Source organism: Hyperolius riggenbachi, chromosome 5 (genome assembly GCF_040937935.1).
Source record: "Hyperolius riggenbachi isolate aHypRig1 chromosome 5, aHypRig1.pri, whole genome shotgun sequence".
Lineage (NCBI taxonomy): Eukaryota > Metazoa > Chordata > Amphibia > Anura > Hyperoliidae > Hyperolius > Hyperolius riggenbachi.
In genome coordinates, this window is record NC_090650.1 from 27,858,232 (window position 1) to 27,877,925 (window position 19,694).

The 19,694-nt window shown below is 44.5% G+C and overlaps 1 protein-coding gene across 1 annotated transcript; it reads left to right on the forward strand.

The window, feature by feature from the left end:
- Positions 1 to 4,474: 4,474 nt before the first annotated feature.
- Positions 4,475 to 19,476, forward strand: TMUB1 (transmembrane and ubiquitin like domain containing 1). The gene is made up of 3 exons (XM_068235248.1): positions 4,475 to 4,559; positions 9,321 to 9,854; positions 18,122 to 19,476. Exons 2-3 carry the CDS (start codon positions 9,331 to 9,333, stop codon positions 18,462 to 18,464), a joined length of 867 nt encoding a protein of 288 aa, XP_068091349.1. The 5' UTR covers positions 4,475 to 4,559; positions 9,321 to 9,330; the 3' UTR covers positions 18,465 to 19,476.
- Positions 19,477 to 19,694: the final 218 nt, after the last annotated feature.

A 19,694-nucleotide genomic window follows, 5' to 3' on the forward strand; every position in this document is an offset into this window, starting at 1 on the left:
TTCCGTTTTTTCTATCCAGATATCCGCCCAGATAGCCCGGATACTGGGTCCGGATATCTGATTCGGATTCCAAAAGTTCAAACTCGGATATCCGATTCGGATCGGATATCTGGGTATCAGGATCCGAATTAATTTGATTTTGAAAAGAGGTATCCGAGCAGAACTGTTGTTGTTGTTGGTGGTGGTGGTGGTGTGTGTGTGTGTGTGTGTGTGTGTGGGGGGGGGGGGTGTTATTTGGTGAGTATAGATGGAGCCATATGCTTTCTTTTTTGCAAGTCTAGTTACGCCCCTGTTTAGCACTTTTCAAGCAAAAAAATAATAATAATTGAAAATAAGTTGTTTCTGACAACCCCCTTACTTTTCACCATATACATGCTGCCACTTGGAGAAATCATACAAAAACATGGCCTGACATATCATTGCTATGCTGATGACACCCAGCTATATTTGTCATTCAAACCTGGCGTCACAGACCCTACTCCACAAATAAACTCATGCTTAGCTGAGCTTCAGGAGTGGATGAATAATAATCGGCTAAAACTTAAAGGGAAGGTTCAGGGAGGGATAAAAAAAAAACAATCCGCATCCACTTACCTGGGGCTTCCTCCAGCCCGTGGCAGGCAGGAGGTGCTCTCGGCGCCGCTCCACAGGCTCCCAGTGGTCTCCGGTGGCCGACCCGACCTGGCCAGGCCGGCGGCCAGGTCGGGCTTCTTTTGCGTTCCAAAATGCGCCTCACGGCGGCGCGCTGACGTCATCGGACGTCCTCCGGGATGTACTGCGCAGGCTCAGTAGATCTGGCCAGGTCGGGTCGGCCACCTAATTCCTTCAGAGGATCTTCCAACCCTAGTTCATACCTTTGTCACATCAAGGTTAGACTACTGCAACCAGGGGCGTACCTAGAAATCTCCGGGCCCCCCTGCAAAAAAAAAAAAATCCGGGGCTTTTGGGGGCAGGAGGGGTCGCAGCATAAGAGGAGAGTGTGGCAGATCGGTGGGGAAGCCTAGCCTAACTAGTTTAGCCCGAAAGCTCAGTCAGAGAAGCTGCCTCTGGCGGAGCTACTGCTACTGGGTAAGACTCTCACTACTCTGCATCTACCATCACTTCACTTTGGTTCCTGCTTCTATTCACTGCACTGTATTTCCTCTATACTATTTCTTATTGATACTTTCTGTTGCATTCGATTGGTGGATACGCTGTATAGGTTCGCACTGGCACTTTTTGTCTAGATTGGCTTTTTTTCGCACTAGCACTTTCATTGGTATGCTTCACTCTAAATACTTTTTCACTTTTTTGGCATTTTTTTATGGTGTTATCTCCCTTACACCAGCACCATGTGATATCTATGAATATTAACGATATTTCACAGATCTATTTATATTTGTTCTGCATTTTTATTGTATGCTTTTGTATGCCGATTTGAAAATAAAGTGATGGGATAAAAAATTGTATTTATCCTCCTTCCCCTAAAAATGACTTTTTAGATATCTCACAGTTTTATTTTATATTTAAATCTAGATTTTTTTTGTTTTTATGGTTTCATTGTCTCTGCTCAATGACACCTTCATTGCAGTATGCCAGAGCTTAAAGGGAACCTAAACTGAGAAGGATATGGATTTTTCCTTTTAAAATAATACCAGTTGCCTGACTCTCCTGCTGATCCTGTGTCTCTAATACTTTTAGCCACACCCTCTCAACAAGCATGCAGATCAGGTGCTCTGACTGAAGTCAGACTGGATTAGCTGCATGCTTGTTTCAGGTGTGTGATTCAGCCACTACTGCAGCTAATGAGATCAGGGCTGCCAGGCAACTAGTATTGCTTACACGGAAAAATCCAAATCCCTCTCAGTTTAGGTTCCTTTTAAATCTATGAAGTATTAACCCTTTTTATCTCTTTCCTGCTCTCAGAAGCCATTTACTGACAGGAAAGTGTTTTATGGTTGTAATTACTTATCAGTGAGGGTTATGCTATAGTCTGACCCAGTCCCAACCCAGACAGAAACAAGTCACTTGCATACCTGGGGCCATATGCAATTCGAGGAGATAAGAAGCTGAAAACATGCGAGCTTCTTATCTCCTCACATCGCTCAGGATTTACCGGCAAATTCAATTGCCAGTTTCACCTGAGCGATGTCCTTGCGTAAAGGAGCAGAACTCAGGCGAATACTAGGTATTCGCTGAGCGATGCTCCTGTGTGGCCAGCGATGTGGAGCGAGGCATTAGTGCCGTGGAGCTGTCCTTCAGCACCACACCACTGCAGCCTCGCTCCCCGGGAGAAGCGCATCGTTGCAAGGCTGTTACCCGCCGCCCGTCGCCTCCTGCCGCTCGTCGCTGCTGGGAAATTCAGAAAAACATACCTCCATCGTTCCGGCTCGCCGCATGTCCCACGCCGCTCCTCCGCTCATCTCTGTCTCTGTGAGTATTGGAGCCCGGCAAAGCATCTTTGAGTCTCCCGCCGGGGCTCCCCATTCCTCCACTAGGTGGTCCAATGAGAATCATCCTGATTCTAATTGGACCAATGAGAATCAGGATGATTCTCATTGGGCCACCTAGTGGATGAATGGGGAGCTTGGCGGGAGACTCAAAGATGCTTTGCCGGGCTCCAATACTCACATTCACAGAGATGAGCGGAGGAGTGGCGTGGGACATGCGGCGAGCCGGAACGATGGAGGTATGTTTTTTTGTTACATTTTAAATAGGTAAGGAGTCAAAGCTGACTCCTTTACCTATTTAAATCCCTGGCATCTGGGGTTTCCTTAGTAAAGGAGGCTCCCAGATGCCAAAAGCAGCCCGCAGACACCGGCGGTAGGTCTTTTCGCCTGCTCAGAGCAGGTGAAAAGTTAGCACCTATGTTTGGCGGGAAGCATCGCTTCCCAGTAGGTGAAAAATGCAATTGCATAGGGGGATAGGAACTTGCTGGGCGATTATATCGCCCAAGCGAGTTCTTTTCCGCCCTGGGGGGTGTTAAATGCAATTGCATTAGGCGACCTTGCTGACGCCTAATTTAAGAACTCGCCAGCACTTAGCACTGGCGAGTTTGGTAATTGCATAGGGCCCCTGATGTTTAACTCTTTCAGGCAGAGAAATAAAAAAAGGAACACAGCCTAGTTATTTGTGTGCTAGGCACTGTACATACACATGTCTGTCTCATCATGTCACATGTCACCTCAGTTGTCCTTTAACTTACAAAAATAACTCGGAAATTCTTTGCAGAATTTTTCTAAACACTAGAAGTCACCCAAATGTTGTCTGCTCTACAATAATCAGACACCAAAGAATCCATATCAACGAGTACAGGGCACATGTGTTCCTCAGTAAGAAGTAAGCTTCCAATAAAAACTCTTCCAGACAGAGCAATCGACACGCTCATATGTCATCATTATAAAACAAGTGATCCCAGGCGGTTAGCGACAAGCGACAGGGTGTGTCTGAATTCAGTGACTGCACAACGTTGGTCTGACTGATCGTTAGCAGAAGTGCTAAAATGTGGACCCAGAATTGCGTAACTATTCACACTTGAACAATCAGGGCTTGTTCTCTCATGCAGCAAGGTTGAAACATTTGCATCAAGTTCAGATATTACAGGGGTGGCACGTTTGTACTGTGTTTACACTAACAGCAGTCAGAGTAGGAGGAGACGTAAGAGAAGAGCGAGGTGAAGAGGTCACCTTTGGGGAAAATCAGCTTGTTGTGCTGTGTGAGGAGTCTGACAGTGAGTGAGGAGGGGGGAGGCAGGAGAACTGCATTGGGGAAAAGCAGCTTGTTGTGCTGTGTGAGGAGTCTGACAGTGAGTGAGGAAGGGGGGGGGGGCAGGAGAGCAGCATTGGGGAAAAGCAGCTTGTTGTGCTAAGTGAGGAGTCTGACAGTGAGTGAGGAGGGGAGAGGCAGGAGAGCAGCATTGGGGAATAGCAGCATGTTGTGCTGTGTGAGGAGTCTGACAGTGAGTGAGGAAGGGGGGGGGGGGGGGGGGCAGGAGAGCAGCAGTGTTTCATTTGAATTGCACAGCAGAAGGGAGGAGGTGGCACTGCTGTCCTGACTGAACAGGAACGGAGTGGCTGAGGGTGAGAAGTTTGTTTGTCAGTCTCACAGCCAGTCAGTGTGTTATTGTGTTGAGCTGCAGCATGTCATGTGAGAACAATTAAATGAAGCAGAGTAAATTGCCGGGTGCTGTGCGGGTGCTGTCCTCTAGTAAAGGGATCCTATCCTTCAGATCAGGTGTTTTTGTGGCTACATGTGTTATGGGTATGAAGAGTGAAGAGCCTCCATATCCCTCTCACTTCATGGAGTCCTTCCTTGAATTTTGCTAATCCTGTTATTTGCAACAAATTTTGCATCAAGCCTGGAAAAAAAATGAGAATAGCAATGATCAACTCTGCTAAGAGAAATTGCAGTACCGCAGATTGGACGCAAGATGGAAGCAGCAGACCAGAAATGAGACTTCATGCCAGAAAAGGACATGGCCGCATAGGAGACCTATGGACGGTGGGAGGTGCTGATTTCCCAGCATGCCTCGGGACTGGTGTACTGTACACGTGACATAAAGGAAGTGGGAAGAAATGACTGTGAGTGACTTTATGGTTATTATAAGTGTGTGATTGTGATGAATGCAGAGTATTACCATAGAGTCCTTATTGCCTGCAGTGTGTGTGGAGGAGTCATCTCCATGGACTCTGCCCTCTGATCTTTATTGGGGAGCTGCTACCTTCCTATTCTCTATAAACACCTGCCTATTGTCCATATGTTGCAGAAATACAAAGCTCTACAGAGCAGAGTGATGGGGGGAACCTGAGATCCAGACAGAAGAAATGGAGACTTTTCTCATTGTAAATACTGAACACTCACTGCAGACTGTATTAGAAAGAGCTGTACACCTGCTTATTCATGCACAGGTCTAATCAGCACATTACCCAGTGTTCCAGGAAAGTAGCTTACACTGACAAAGTAGCACCCTTGTATGCTAGTAGGACCTAGCCCAGGGGTGCCCATTACATTAGGTAGATCGCAATCTACCGGTAGATCACAAAGGACTTCATGGTAGATCCTGACCCCACTACATTTTCCATTCTGTATATACAAAGTGTGCTCCTAAAATTATACACAGGTAGATCATTTTGACTTGCTAATTTTTTAAAGTAGATCACAAGCCGAAAAAGTTTGGGCACCTCTGACCTAACCTGTCACTACTTTTGTGGTGCCCATACATGGTACAATTTTTTCGATTAGATAACTTTGATTATTCCGTTACATTGAATATAAAGATTTTTATAACATGTCCGATTGTTTTGGTTTTTTTTTTTGTTTTTCTGGTGAAAAAAATGGGATAATCCTTGTTTTTAATGATCAAAAAAAGATTATTTTCGACTTTCATTCGATTAGAATTCACGATTGCGTCCAACCAAAGCCTCCCACCTTACATAGTTACATAGTTATTTTGGCTGAAAAAAGACATACGTCCATCGAGTTCAACCAGTACAAAGTACAACTCCAGCCCGTCCCCCACATACCCCTGTTGATCCAGAGGAAGGCGAAAAAAACCCCACCAGGCATGGTCCAATTAGCCCCAAATGGGAAAAATTCCTTCCTGACTCCAGATGGCAATCAGATAAAATCCCTGGATCAACATCATTAGGCATAACCTAGTAATTGTAGCCATGGATGTCTTTCAACGCAAGGAAAGCATCTAAGCCCCCTTTAAATGCAGGTATAGAGTTTGCCATAACGACTTCCTGTGGCAATGCATTCCACATCTTAACCACTCTTACTGTAAAGAACCCTTTCCTAAATAAATGGCTAAAACGTTTTTCCTCCATGCGCAGCTCATGTCCTCTAGTCCTTTGAGAAGGCCTAGGGACAAAAAGCTCATCCGCCAAGCTATTATATTGCCCTCTAATGTATTTATACATGTTAATTAGATCTCCTCTAAGGCGTCTTTTCTCTAGACTAAATAAACCCAGTTTATCTAACCTTTCTTGGTAAGCGAGACCTTCCATCCCACGTATCAATTTTGTAGCTCGTCTCTGCACCTGCTCTAAAACTGCAATATCTTTTTTGTAATGTGGTGCCCAGAACTGAATTCCATATTCCAAATGTGGCCTTACTAGAGAGTTAAACAGGGGCAATATTATGCTAGCATCTCGAGTTTTTATTTCCCTTTTAATGCATCCCAAAATTTTGTTCGCTTTAGCTGCAGCGGCTTGGCATTGAGTACGATTATTTAACTTGTTGTCGATGAGTACTCCTAAGTCCTTCTCCAAGTTTGATGTTCCCAACTGTATCCCATTTATTTTATATGGTGCTAGACCATTGGTACGACCAAAATGCATGACTTTACATTTGTCAACATTGAATTTCATCTGCCATGTATGTGCCCATATAGCCATCCTATCCAGATCCTGTTGCAATATGACACTATCTTCCTGAGAGTTGATGATTCTGCACAATTTTGTATCATCTGCAAAAATAGCAACATTGCTCACTACTGCATCTACTAGGTCATTAATAAATAAATTGAAGAGCACTGGACCCAGTACAGACCCCTGTGGGACCCCACTGCTAACAGTCTCCCATTTTGAGTACGATCCATTGACCACAACTCTTTGTTTTCTTTCCATTAGCCAGTTCCCTATCCATGCACACAAACTCTTCCCCAGTCCTTGCATCCTCAACTTTTGCACCAGACTTCTGTGGGGAACAGTGTCGAAGGCCTTTGCAAAGTCCAAGTATATCACATCTACAGCATTCCCAATATCCATATTAGCATTCACTACCTCATAAAAGCTGAGCATGTTAGTCAAACAGGACCTGTCTTTAGTAAACCCATGTTGATGCTGAGAAATAAGATTATTTTCTACTATGAAGTCATGTATAGTATCTCTTAGTAACCCCTCAAATAGTTTGCATACAACTGATGTTAAGCTTACAGGTCTATAATTTCCTGGATCAGATTTTTTGCCCTTCTTAAATAATGGGAAAACGTGGGCTGTACGCCAATCCACTGGGACTCTGCCAGTTGCAAGAGAGTCACAAAAAATAAGATAAAGGGGCTTAGCTATAACTGAACTTAATTCTCTTAGGACCCGAGGATGCATGCCATCCGGGCCAGGTGCCTTGTCTATTTTTAATTTATTTAGTCTTGCCTTTACTTCTTCCTGCGTTAAGTATTTAATATTACAGTTAGAAGACTCCTCTGCCTCTGTAATTTGCAACAGTGCTGTTTCCTTTGTGAAGACAGAAGCAAAGAAAGCATTTAATAACTCTGCCTTACCTTGGTCGTCCACCATTGAGTTCCCACCCTCATCCTTTAGGATTCCTATACAGTCAACCTTTCTTTTTTTAGAGTTGATGTACTTGTAAAACTTTTTTGGGTTAGATTTGATATCCCTAGCGATTTGATTTTCAGCTTCGATCTTTGCCAGCCTAATTTCTTTTTTACAATTTTTATTGCACTCCTTATAATTGCTTAGTGCAGCCTCAGTCCCCTCCTGTTTTAGGACCTTATAGGCATTCTTTTTCCTCTTCATTTTATCCCTAACCTTTCTATTCATCCATAGAGGCCTTTTTTTATTCCTAGACATTTTGTTTCCATATGGGATATACATACTACAATATTGATTGAGAATACGTTTAAAAGCTTGCCATTTCCCTTCAGTGTCGTCCCCTTGTAGTACATTATCCCAGTTCACCAAACTTAGTGCCTGCCTAATTTGATTGAACTTTGCTTTTCTAAAATTCATAGTTTTAGTGGTCCCGCTGCCCCGTGGCCTATCAGTCACCAGATCAAACGTTATCATGTTGTGATCACTATTTCCCAAATGTTCTTGAACCTGAACATTTGATACATTATCTGGTCTATTAGAAATGATCAGATCCAGTAACGCATTCCCCCTAGTTGGTTCCGTTACCATTTGAGTCAAGTAATTGTCCTGTAGTGCTGCAAGAAATCTGCTGCTTTTACCAGAATGGGTAGCCTCAATACCCCAGTCAATGTCTGGAAAGTTGAAGTCGCCCATAATTATGACCTCGTTTTTACTTGCAGCTTTTTCAATCTGCTGTAGTAATCGCAGTTCTGCAGCTTCATTAATAAGAGGTGGTCTGTAGCATACCCCAATAAGCAATTGGCAACTTTTATTTCCACCATGAATATTTACCCAAACGGACTCCACATCTTCGCAATCTTCCTCCATCTCATCGTTGAGGACAGCTGTAAAAGAATTCTTAACAAAGAGACAAACCCCTCCACCTTTTTTCCCTGTTGTATCTCTCCTAAACACACCTGAATGCTAATTTATGTAATTCCTGCTAGATTTGGTACAGCAGGCAAAGGGTGTATGACAGTACACCTGATTGGCTGACTGGCGTCTGCTGGCCAGATAGAGGCAGGATATTGCTCTAGCTGGAAGTTAGCAATTGTGTTTGTTGCAGAGAACACTGAAGGCACAGGGGAACAGAGGGGGACACTGGAGGTACAGGAGGACAGAGGAGAACGCTGAAGGCACAGGGGAATAGAGGGGGACACAGGAGGACCGAGGAGAAGACTGATGGCACAGGGGAACAGAGGGGGACACTGGAGGTACAGGAGGAAAGAGAACACTGAAGGCACAGGGGGACAGAGGGGGGGGGTACAGGAGGACAGAGGAGAACACTGAAGGCACAGGGGAACAGAGGGGGACACTGGAGGTACAGGAGGACAGAGGAGAACACTGAAGGAACAGAGGGGAAGTTACAGGACAGAGGAGAGCACTGAAGGCACGGAGGAACAGAGGGGGGCATTGGAGGTACAGGAGGACAGAGAACACTGAAGGCACAGGGGAACAGAGGGGGACACAGGAGGACAGAGTAGAACACTGAAGGCACAGGGGGACACTGTAGGTACAGGAGGACAGAGGAGAACACTGAGGGCACAGGGGGAAAGAGGGGGAGGTACAGGAGGACAGAGGAGAACACTGAAGGCACAGGGGAACAGAGAGGGGACATTGGAGGTACAGGGGGGCAGAGGAGAACACTGGAAGTACAGGGAGACAGAGGTGGCCCAGTGGAGATGGGGGTCCAGAGGTTGCACAGAGGGGGACACTGAAGGCAAAGGGGAATGGGGGACACTGGAGGTACAGGGAGACAGAGGTGGCCCAGTGAAGATGGGGGTCCAGAGGTTGCACAGAGGGGGGCACTGAAGGCAAAGGGGAACGGGGGGCACTGGAGGTACAGGAGGACAGAGATGGCTCAGTAGAGGGCCAGCAAATTGCACAACCTCTGCACAAAGAAGACACAGGGAACAGAAGTGGAACCATGTAATAGCGGTTCCTCCAGTAACTCTTCTCTCATCTCAGGGTGACCTTCATGGCTCTCATTGAAGGAGTTGGTGATGAGGTGACGGTCCTCTTCGCTCTGGTCTTCCTGTTTACGGTCATTGCCTTGGCATGGATTTCCACCCATACATCTGAGCGGCCGTCTGATGAGCAGGACTCTTCTGAAGATGCCCCTGTGGGTGAACAGAGAGCGGACGCTCCTTCTCCGGAGCCCTCACTTACAGATAGTGAGCCCCAGATTAGTGACGATAGCACTTTAAGTAGCACTCTGTCATCCTTCGCTGTCCCCGCTGCAAATGACACCAGTGACCTCGCTGAGAGACTGACAACGCAAGAGAGCCCCCCAGAGTCCTCTGAAGGTCCTGATTCTGCTGAAGCCAGCGGGGGTCCATCTGGCAGTGAGTCCCCCACTCTGAGATTTCGCGGGCCCAAAGCCCAGACTGAAGACCATCCTGCAGAAGCCGGAGACACCATATCGATACGCTTGAAGTTCCTGAATGACACGGAGCGAGTGGTAACCCTCCGATTGTCTGACACCGTGCTGCATATTAAAAGGTAAGGACTGAGGAACAAAATGGATTCTCCCTGGCACCAGTCAGGTAAAGGTGCTGACGGTAGTGAATCTGCTGAGGATTTAAAGAGAGCCCGAGGTGGGCTCATAAAAAAAATAAAAAGGCTACCTAATCCGCGGGGCTGAGCGGATCAGGTAGCCACAAAAACCGCAGCTCCCGTGGGCCGCAATGGCCCACTTTCACTTTCATGACCACTGGATCACGACGCTGCACTGAGAGACCGTGTGTCTCTCATAGCGTGCGAGGAGGCGGGGGCGCGACAGGAGGTGCGGCCAGGGAGAGAGAGAGTTGCCCAATGGCAGCTCTGGAAACCCTGTAGGAATGCTCCTGGCGGGCGTTTTGAACAGGGAATCCCTTTCCCCTCTGTTTACCTCCGAGATGGCCACAAATAATGTTGCTAATCTTGGGGGGCTATAACGCGGCAGTGGGGGGGGGGGGCAGAGATCGACGGGAGGACGATGACAGAGGCATGTCATGAGGCAGAGAACATGCCTCTGTGTGACCCATCTGCCCACCTCGGGTCAAAAGGGGGAGGGGAGAGTGTGCAATAGTATCTATGTCTGGGGCCCAGAACCAGTGATGGTTCCAAGGCTGTGGAGTCTGAGTCGTGAAGTCGGAGCAATTTTTGGGTACCTGGAGTTGAAGGTTTCAAAAACTGAAGAGTCGGAGTTCGATAATTTTTGTACCCTTTGCATAGCCCGGCAAGTCGTGAAGTCATTTCACACTGAAATGTGTTAAAAATTGATGTGCAGTGTGTTGCTGTAATAGAACCCTCTCTGATCAAATCTTTTGGGCACATCAGGTGGCAATCTGCCCCATCCTCTGAACCCGAGGTTTAAGAATGCTATTAGGACACAGAGGCTGGTACTGCATACTATCACCAGCCTCTGTGTCTGTACTGTGCCCCCTTCCCCAGGACACGCCTGCGTTCTGCTGTCCCCCATGCAGCGTGTCGCTAGCAGGCTGTTTACCTTATGTCTGCCTGTCACCACTGCTCCCCCGCCTCCTCTATATTGCGTCTCCGCGCCTGCAGGCCGGGAGCCGCGATATAGAGGAAGCAGGGGAGCGGCGGTGACAGACAGCATTCAGGTAAACAACCAGGTAGCGACAAGCTGCGAGTCACTAGCACGGCGGTTTTATTTATGGGGGACAGCAGAGCACAGGGGTGAGGGGCCTGGGTGGGCACAGTATAGTAACAGAGGCTGGTGATAGTACGCAGAACCAGCCTCTGTGTCCTAATAGCATTCTTAAAACCCACCTCGGGTTCTCTTTAAAGGAGAACTGTAGTGAGAGGGATATCAAGGCTGCCATTTTTATTTCCTTTTAAACAATACCAGTTGCCTGGCTGTCCTGCTGATCCTGTGTCTCTAATACTTTTAGCCATAGCCCCTGAACAAGCATGCAGCAGATCAGGTGTTATCTGACATTATTATCAGATCTCACAAGATTAGCTGCATGCTTGTTTCTGGTATGATTCAGACACCACTGCAGCCAAATAGACCAACTGGGCTGCAAGGCAACTGGTATTGTTTAAAAGGAAATCAACATGGCAGCCTCCATATTCTTCTCGCTTCAATTGTCCTTTAAAGGTAACCCGAGGTGAGAAGGCTATGGAGGCTGACCTGTTTATTTCCTTGTAAACGATGCCCATTGCCTGACTGTCCTGCGGATCCTTTGCCTCTATTACTAGACCCTGAACAAGCATGCAGCAGATCAGATTGAAGTGTGACTGGATTAGCTGCATGCTTGTTACAGGTGTGTGATTCTGACACTACTGCAGCCAAAGAGATCAGCAGGGCTGCCAGGCAACTGGTATTGTTTAAAAGGCAACAAACATAGCAGCCTCCATAGTCGTCTCACTTCAGGTCTCTTTTTACACTTGCATTGCACTGTTTTACCGCAGGGTAACGCAACAGCAGTGCATGTGGCCTTGCTCAAGTACCGCATCGCACCGGAAGCTTCTGAATCGCCGCTGATGCAAAGTCTGTAGCGCGTTACTGTGTGACTTCCGTGGAGACGCAGCGGCGGCAGAAGAGTCAATGGGCAACGCGAGAATTTAATAGACGGGAGAGCGGAATGTCGTGGTGCCCATACAGGGACCGACGGGAGTCCCAGTAACCTACCTCCTGCCCAGCATGGAGTACATCACGGTGCGGGGGGCGGGGCTTTGCCTATGATCCTGTCGGCGCGCTCTGCTGCAGGGTCATATGTTTGACATTTTTTGGGTTGCGGAGGAAGTGGCAGGAGAATTGCTTCCCCACCGCAACTCAAGAAATAAGTATAAAAAAACGGCCTGAAAGGGAACCTTAACTGAGAGGGGTATGGATGTTTCCTTTTAAACAATACCAGTTGCCTGGCAGTCCTGCTGATCTCTTTGGCTGCAGTAGTGGTTGAATCACACACCTGAAACAAGCATGCAGCAAATCCAGTCTGACTTTAGTCAGAGCACCTGATCTGCATGCTTGTTGAGGGGCTGTGGCTAAAAGCATTAGAGACACAGGATCAGCAGGAGAGTCAGGCAACTGGTACTATATTAAAGGGAAAAATCCATATCCTTCTCAGTTTAGGTTCCCTTTAATAGTCAGTGATAATGTCCTTCTTCTCCTGGCCTCTGGAGGGCGCTCGGATTCTGGATTAGCTGTGCATTGGAGATGAGTACATTAGGTACAGGTCTGCCCACAATCTTCACCTCCCAGACTGACAGGATCCATCACAGACTAAACCGGTCACCATTAAATAACCAGTTATGGCCACTCTGCGGCTGTCCCAGCTCATCATACCTGTTCTACCCGATACACCAGCACTGCAGATCTGTCCTATTACACTGCAAGAGAGCCAGAGCTTATGGCAGCACATTGCATATACTAAGCATGGCATTGCCTTCTGTACCCTACATATAATAATATTTATTGTATTTATAAAGAGCCAACATATTACACAGCGCTGGACTGCAGATGCATAAATAATACACTGCACAGATACATATACACATATACTGCATGCATATACATAATAATACACTCCACAGATACATATAAACATATACTGCATGCATATACATAATACACTCCACAGATACATATAATAAAATGGTGCATGCATATATAGATAATAATACACTCCACAGATACATATATTAATGTACTGCACAGATGCATATAATATTATTATTATTATTATTATTATAGTGTATGCATATACATAATGTACAGAACAGATACATAATATACTGCAGGCGTACACATAATAATATACTGCATGCATATACATAATGTACAGAACAGATACATAATATACTGCAGGCATACATATAATAATATACTGCATGCATATACATAATGTACTGCACAGATACATGATATACTGCAGGCATACATATAATAATATACTGCATGCATATACATAAATGTACAGAACAGATACATAATATACTGCAGGCATACAAAATAATATACTGCATGCATATACATAATGTACTGCACAGATACATAATATACTGCAGGCATACACATAATAATATACTGCATGCATATACATAATGTACAGAACAGATACATAATATACTGCAGGCATACATATAATAATATACTGCATGCATATACATAATGTACAGAACAGATACATAATATACTGCATGCATATACATAATGTACTGCACAGATACATAATATACTGCAGGCATACACATAATAATATACTGCATGCATATACATAATGTACAGAACAGATACATAATATACTGCAGGAATACACAATAATATACTGCATGCATATACATAATGTACAGAACAGATACATAATATACTGCAGGCATATATATAATAATATACTGCATGCATATACATAATGTACAGAACAGATACATAATATACTGCAGGCATACACATAATAATATACTGCATGCATATACATAATGTACAGAACAGATACATAATATACTGCAGGCGTACACATAATAATATACTGCATGCATATACATAATGTACTGCACAGATACATAATATACTGCAGGCATATATATAAATAATATACTGCATGCATATACATAATGTACAGAACAGATACATAATATACTGCAGGCGTACACATAATAATATACTGCATGCATATACATAATGTACAGAACAGATACATAATATACTGCAGGAATACACAATAATATACTGCATGCATATACATAATGTACAGAACAGATACATAATATACTGCAGGCATACACATAATAATATAGTGCATGCATATACATAATGTACAGAACAGATACATAATATACTGCAGGCATACACATAATAATATACTGCATGCATATACATAATGTACAGAACAGATACATAATATACTGCAGGCATACACATAATAATATAGTGCATGCATATACATAATGTACAGAACAGATACATAATATACTGCAGGCGTACACATAATAATATACTGCATGCATATACATAATGTACAGAACAGATACATAATATACTGCAGGCATACACATAATAATATAGTGCATGCATATACATAATGTACAGAACAGATACATAATATACTGCAGGCATACACATAATAATATAGTGCATGCATATACATAATGTACAGAACAGATACATAATATACTGCAGGCATACACATAATAATATAGTGCATGCATATACATAATGTACAGAACAGATACATAATATACTGCAGGCATACATATAATAATATACTGCATGCATATACATAATGTACAGAACAGATACATAATATACTGCAGGAATACACAATAATATACTGCATGCATATACATAATGTACAGAACAGATACATAATATACTGCAGGCATACACATAATAATATAGTGCATGCATATACATAATGTACAGAACAGATACATAATATACTGCAGGCATACACATAATAATATACTGCATGCATATACATAATGTACAGAACAGATACATAATATACTGCAGGCGTACATATAATAATATACTGCATGCATATACAGTGGAGGAAATAATTATTTGACCCCTCATTGATTTAGTAAGTTTGTCCAATGACAAAGAAATGAAAAGTCTCAGAACAGTATCATTTCAATGGTAGGTTTATTTTAACAGTGGCAGATAGCACATCAAAAGCAAAATCGAAAAAATAACCTTAAATAAAAGATAGCAACTGATTTGCATTTCATTGAGTGAAATACGTTTTTGAACTCTCTAACAATAAAAGACTTAATACTTAGTGGAAAAACCCTTGTTTGCAAGCACAGAGGTCAAACGTTTCTTGTAATTGATGACCAAGTTTGCACACATTTTAGGAGGAATGTTGGTCCACTCCTCTTTGCAGATCATCTCTAAATCCCTAAGGTTTCGAGGCTGTCTCTGTGCAACTCTGAGCTTTAGCTCCCTCCATAGGTTTTCTATTGGATTAAGATCCGGAGACTGACTAGGCCACTCCATGACCTTAATGTGCTTCTTCTTGAGCCACTCCTTTGTTGCCTTTGCTGTATGTTTTGGGTCATTGTCGTCATGGAACACCCATCCACGACCCATTTTCAGTTTCCTGGCAGAGGGAAGGAGGTTGTCGTTCAGGATTTCACGATACTTGGCTCCGTCCATTTTCCCGTTAATGCGATTAAGCTGTCCTGTGCCCTTAGCAGAAAAACACCCCCAAAGCAAAATGTTTCCACCCCCATGCTTGACGGTGGGGACGGTGTTTTGGGGGTCATAGGCAGCATTTTTCTTCCTTCAAACACAGCGAGTTGAGTTAATGCCAAAGAGCTCTATTTTGGTCTCATCAGACCACAGCACCTTTTCCTAGTCACTCACAGAATCATTCAGGTGTTCATTGGCAAACTTTAGACGGGCCTGCACATGTGCCTTCTTGAGCAGGGGGACCTTGCGAGCCCTGCAGGATTGTAATCCATTGCGGTGTAATGTGTTTCCAATGGTTTTCTTGGTGACTTTGGTCCCTGCTAATTTGAGGTCATTCACTAATTCCTCCCGTGTAGTTCTAGGATGCTTTTTCACCTTTCTCAGAACCATTGACACCCCACGAGGTGAGATCTTGCGTGGAGCCCCAGAGCGAGGTCGATTGATGGTCATTTTGTGCTCCTTCCATTTTCGAACAATCGCACCAACAGTTGTCACCTTCTCTACCAGCTTCTTGCTAATGGTTTTGTAGCCCATTCCAGCCTTGTGCAGGTCTACAATTTGGTCTCTGACATCCTTGGACAGCTCTTTGGTCTTTCCCATGTTGGAGAGTTTGGAGTCTGCTTGATTGATTGATTCTGTGGACAGGTGTCTTTTATACAGGTGACTAGTTAAGACAGGTGTCCTTAATGAGGGTGACTAATTGAGTAGAAGTGTCTAACCACTCTGTGGGAGCCAGAACTCTTAATGGTTGGTAGGGGTTCAAAAACTTATTTCACTCAATGAAATGCAAATCAGTTGCTATCTTTTATTTAAGGTTATTTTTTTGATTTTCCTTTTGATGTGCTATCTGCCACTGTTAAAATAAACCTACCATTGAAATGATACTGTTCTGAGACTTTTCATTTCTTTGTCATTGGACAAACTTACAAAATCAGTGAGGGGTCAAATAATTATTTCCTCCACTGTACATAATGTACAGAACAGATACATAATATACTGCAGGCATACATATAATAATATACTGCATGCATATACATAATGTACTGCACAGATACATAATATACTGCAGGCATACATATAATAATATAGTGCATGCATATACATAATGTACTGCACAGATACACTGTGTGTATACATGAAAATAACCATATATTGCACGTACACAGAGAATAGCATGCCACACACATATGTTTAAAAACATACATACATACACGCATACACACATATAAGCGGGGTTGCGTGCGAACGCACCCACATCACCGGAAGCGCACAATATGCTCCCAGTGATGTGGGAGCGTTCTCATGCAGGGTGGGCGCATGCGCAGAAGATGCAGACCTGTCGGTGGTCGGCAATCCTTAGAGGCTGATTATAATTAGAGTAAAACACACAATAATTGGCTTCAGCCAACTTCTAATCATGATATGTTTTTGTGTTATCATTCATATTCTGTGAAAAATGGTTAAAGCGGGATTGTCAGCCACAAAACCAAATTCTATATAAAGAAAACCTGTAAAGAAAAAAGTTCCCCTGGGGGTACTCACCTCGGGTTGGGGAAGCCTCCGGATCCTATCGAGGCTTCCCACATCCTCCTTTGTCCCACGGCGGTCTCGCTCTGGCCCTCCGGGATGTAAATATTTACTTTCCCACTCCAGCGCAGGCGCAGTATCGGCTCTCTGCGCAGAAATAGCCGATCGCTGTCGGCCCACTCTACTGCGCAGGGGCAAGTCTTCTGTAGTAGAGCGGACCTGACAGAGATCGTCTATTTCCTCCTATCTCCGTGCTGAGAGCCGCAACAGTGCCCCCTGCTGGAGCCAGGGAAGGTAAATATATCAAGCCTTGTCAGGCTTGTCGATCCCGGATTGCGGGACACGTCGGGGGAGCCAGCGCTGGATTGCCTGCAGCTACAGGGGAGGGGGAAGCCTCACTGGGACCCTGAGGCTTCCCCGAGGTGAGTACCCCCCAGGGGAACGTTTTTTGTTACTCTTGTTTGTCTCTTTAAACACTGCAGTGTGTTTCAAATACTGCCAGAAACCTCTCTCTGCAAGTACAAGCTCTCCAATCTATTCAGGAATCTCTCTGCTGTTATATTTTCTCAGTGCCCCAGGCTCTTTTCTGTGTCATTGCCAATGACCCTCCCACCTTCCTGTTTCTCACTGATTGGCTGAGCAGACTGCTGCCTAGCTGAAACATTATCCTCTGCTCACTCATGTTTACAACCAAAGCGTGACTCAGCAATTGGAGGAGAAAAGAAAAAAAAGTTATGGGAAGAAATGACATCAGGATTTAGCCTCAAACTGTGGGCAAAAGACATGGTTCCCACCAGGAACAGAATTCTCTTCATTTATATATATAAAATTCACTGGAATCAAAACATGGACAGTACAATACATGTGTTATGTAAGTAAATCAAGTATTTATCTACTTATATATGTGTTTTTTTCCCTGGCATAGTATGGCTAATCCTTCTGCTTTAAGAAATCATAAATTCTGCCAGGGTATGTAAACTTATGAGCACAACTGTACAATTTTATAGTTGGGTGCTTTAGAACCAGACCGATCGGTCTATTTATTCATGTTTCTCTCTCCGGGCTGATGGTTGACGTCTCTTCTCTTCTTCGGCAGGTCACAGTTTCCCGGCCAGGAGGCCCGCATCCGTCTCATCTACCAGGGGCAGCTCCTGCGGGACGACGCACAGACTTTGTCTTCCCTTCAGCTGAATGATGGCTGTGTCCTCCATTGCCACATCTCCCAGCATGCATCACCTCCAGGATACGGCAGTGCCGAACTTCCTGAGATCCCGCTGAACGTTGGAAGCCTGCTGGTTCCTCTGCTAGTCTTGATATTGGCCTTACTTTGGTATTGCCAGTTTCAGTACCCTCATCTTTTTACTGGAACAGCCACTGTGTGCCTGGGAGCCATCACGCTACTTGTCGTAGTTATAGCACTGGCCACATACCGCAGATAGTGGGTCGGAAGTCCTCCATACTTCCCTTTTATCATACGTAAGATACAGGTTCCTCTCAGTGTGAGGATGAAAGGAGGAAAGATGCCTCAAACTGGAGTTGGACGTGTTTCTCTGAGACCTCTTTAACTTCAGAGTTGCTCTCTGTGATGAGGATAATGTGAAGAACTCTTCATCTGCTAGAGCTGGATTAGCAGTTATAAGGAAGTTACTTGGGATGAAAGCGGACTTCTAGACTAAGCTAATCTGCTCATGTGTGCCGTTCTCTTACACAATCACAATTCCCAGGGACTTTTCTGTTTCATAGAAACTGACCTAAAGACCTCTGGAGACCTCCCTGATTCCCATACCCCAAGTCTTTGTACCACTGGCCTAATGCATTCACCATAAATCCTTCAGAGACCTGCCTGATACCCTCACCCCAAGTCCTTTAATGACTTGCCTGATACATAGACAAACCCTACTTCCTTCAATGACTGACCTAATCCACTAACCCTGACTTCACCACAGAACAGCCCACCCCCCCCCCCCCCCCCACACACACACACACACACGCACACAGACCCCACCACCACCTCCTCCTCCTCCTTTATCCATTGATGAATACACTTATCCACTTGCCTTCAGCCCTCCTCAGACCCACCTAATCCTCCGATCCCAAGTCCATCAATGACTGCCTAATCCACCCGCTTTGATTCCTTTTGACACCAGCCTTGATTCACGTCACCCCAAGTCCGTCAGTGACTTGCCTGATCCACTTTCCTGAGTCCTCCACAGACCAGTCTGAGTCCCTCACCTCAAGGTTGATCATCTCACCCAAAGCCCTTCTTTGGCTGGCCTTATCTACTTACATACAGCTGTCAAGAGAGTGGCCTGTTCCTTTTGCCCAAAGGACTTTTATTCACTTACCCACAGTTCTCAGAAGTCCTGTTCACTTCTTCCAGAGGCCATCCTGCTGCACTAAAAGAAGAAGGAACTCTTGGATGTATTAAATAAAAGTATCCACCAAGTTTTATCAGTTAGTGCATTTCATTTTTGATAATCACTTTCCACTTGGTTTCTTCCAGTGTAAGCACTTTGGCCCTTATTTAATTCACTTTTTCTCTTAAAGTGAACCAAACAACAATTTTTAGTCCCCAGGGCATCTCAATAGCACATTAAAAATGTATGCTAACAATGCGGCTCCTTGCTAAATAAAATCTATTCTACCTCCATTCTTTTTACATTTAAATG

Excerpts from the sequence above, each read along its gene's own strand:
- TMUB1 (XM_068235248.1), top strand. The coding sequence starts at position 9,331 with ATGGCTCTCATTGAAGGAGTTGGTGATGAGGTGACGGTCCTCTTCGCT. Across the intron at positions 9,855-18,121 it reads ACCGTGCTGCATATTAAAAG|GTCACAGTTTCCCGGCCAGG; the intron begins GTAAGGACTGAG and ends CTTCTTCGGCAG.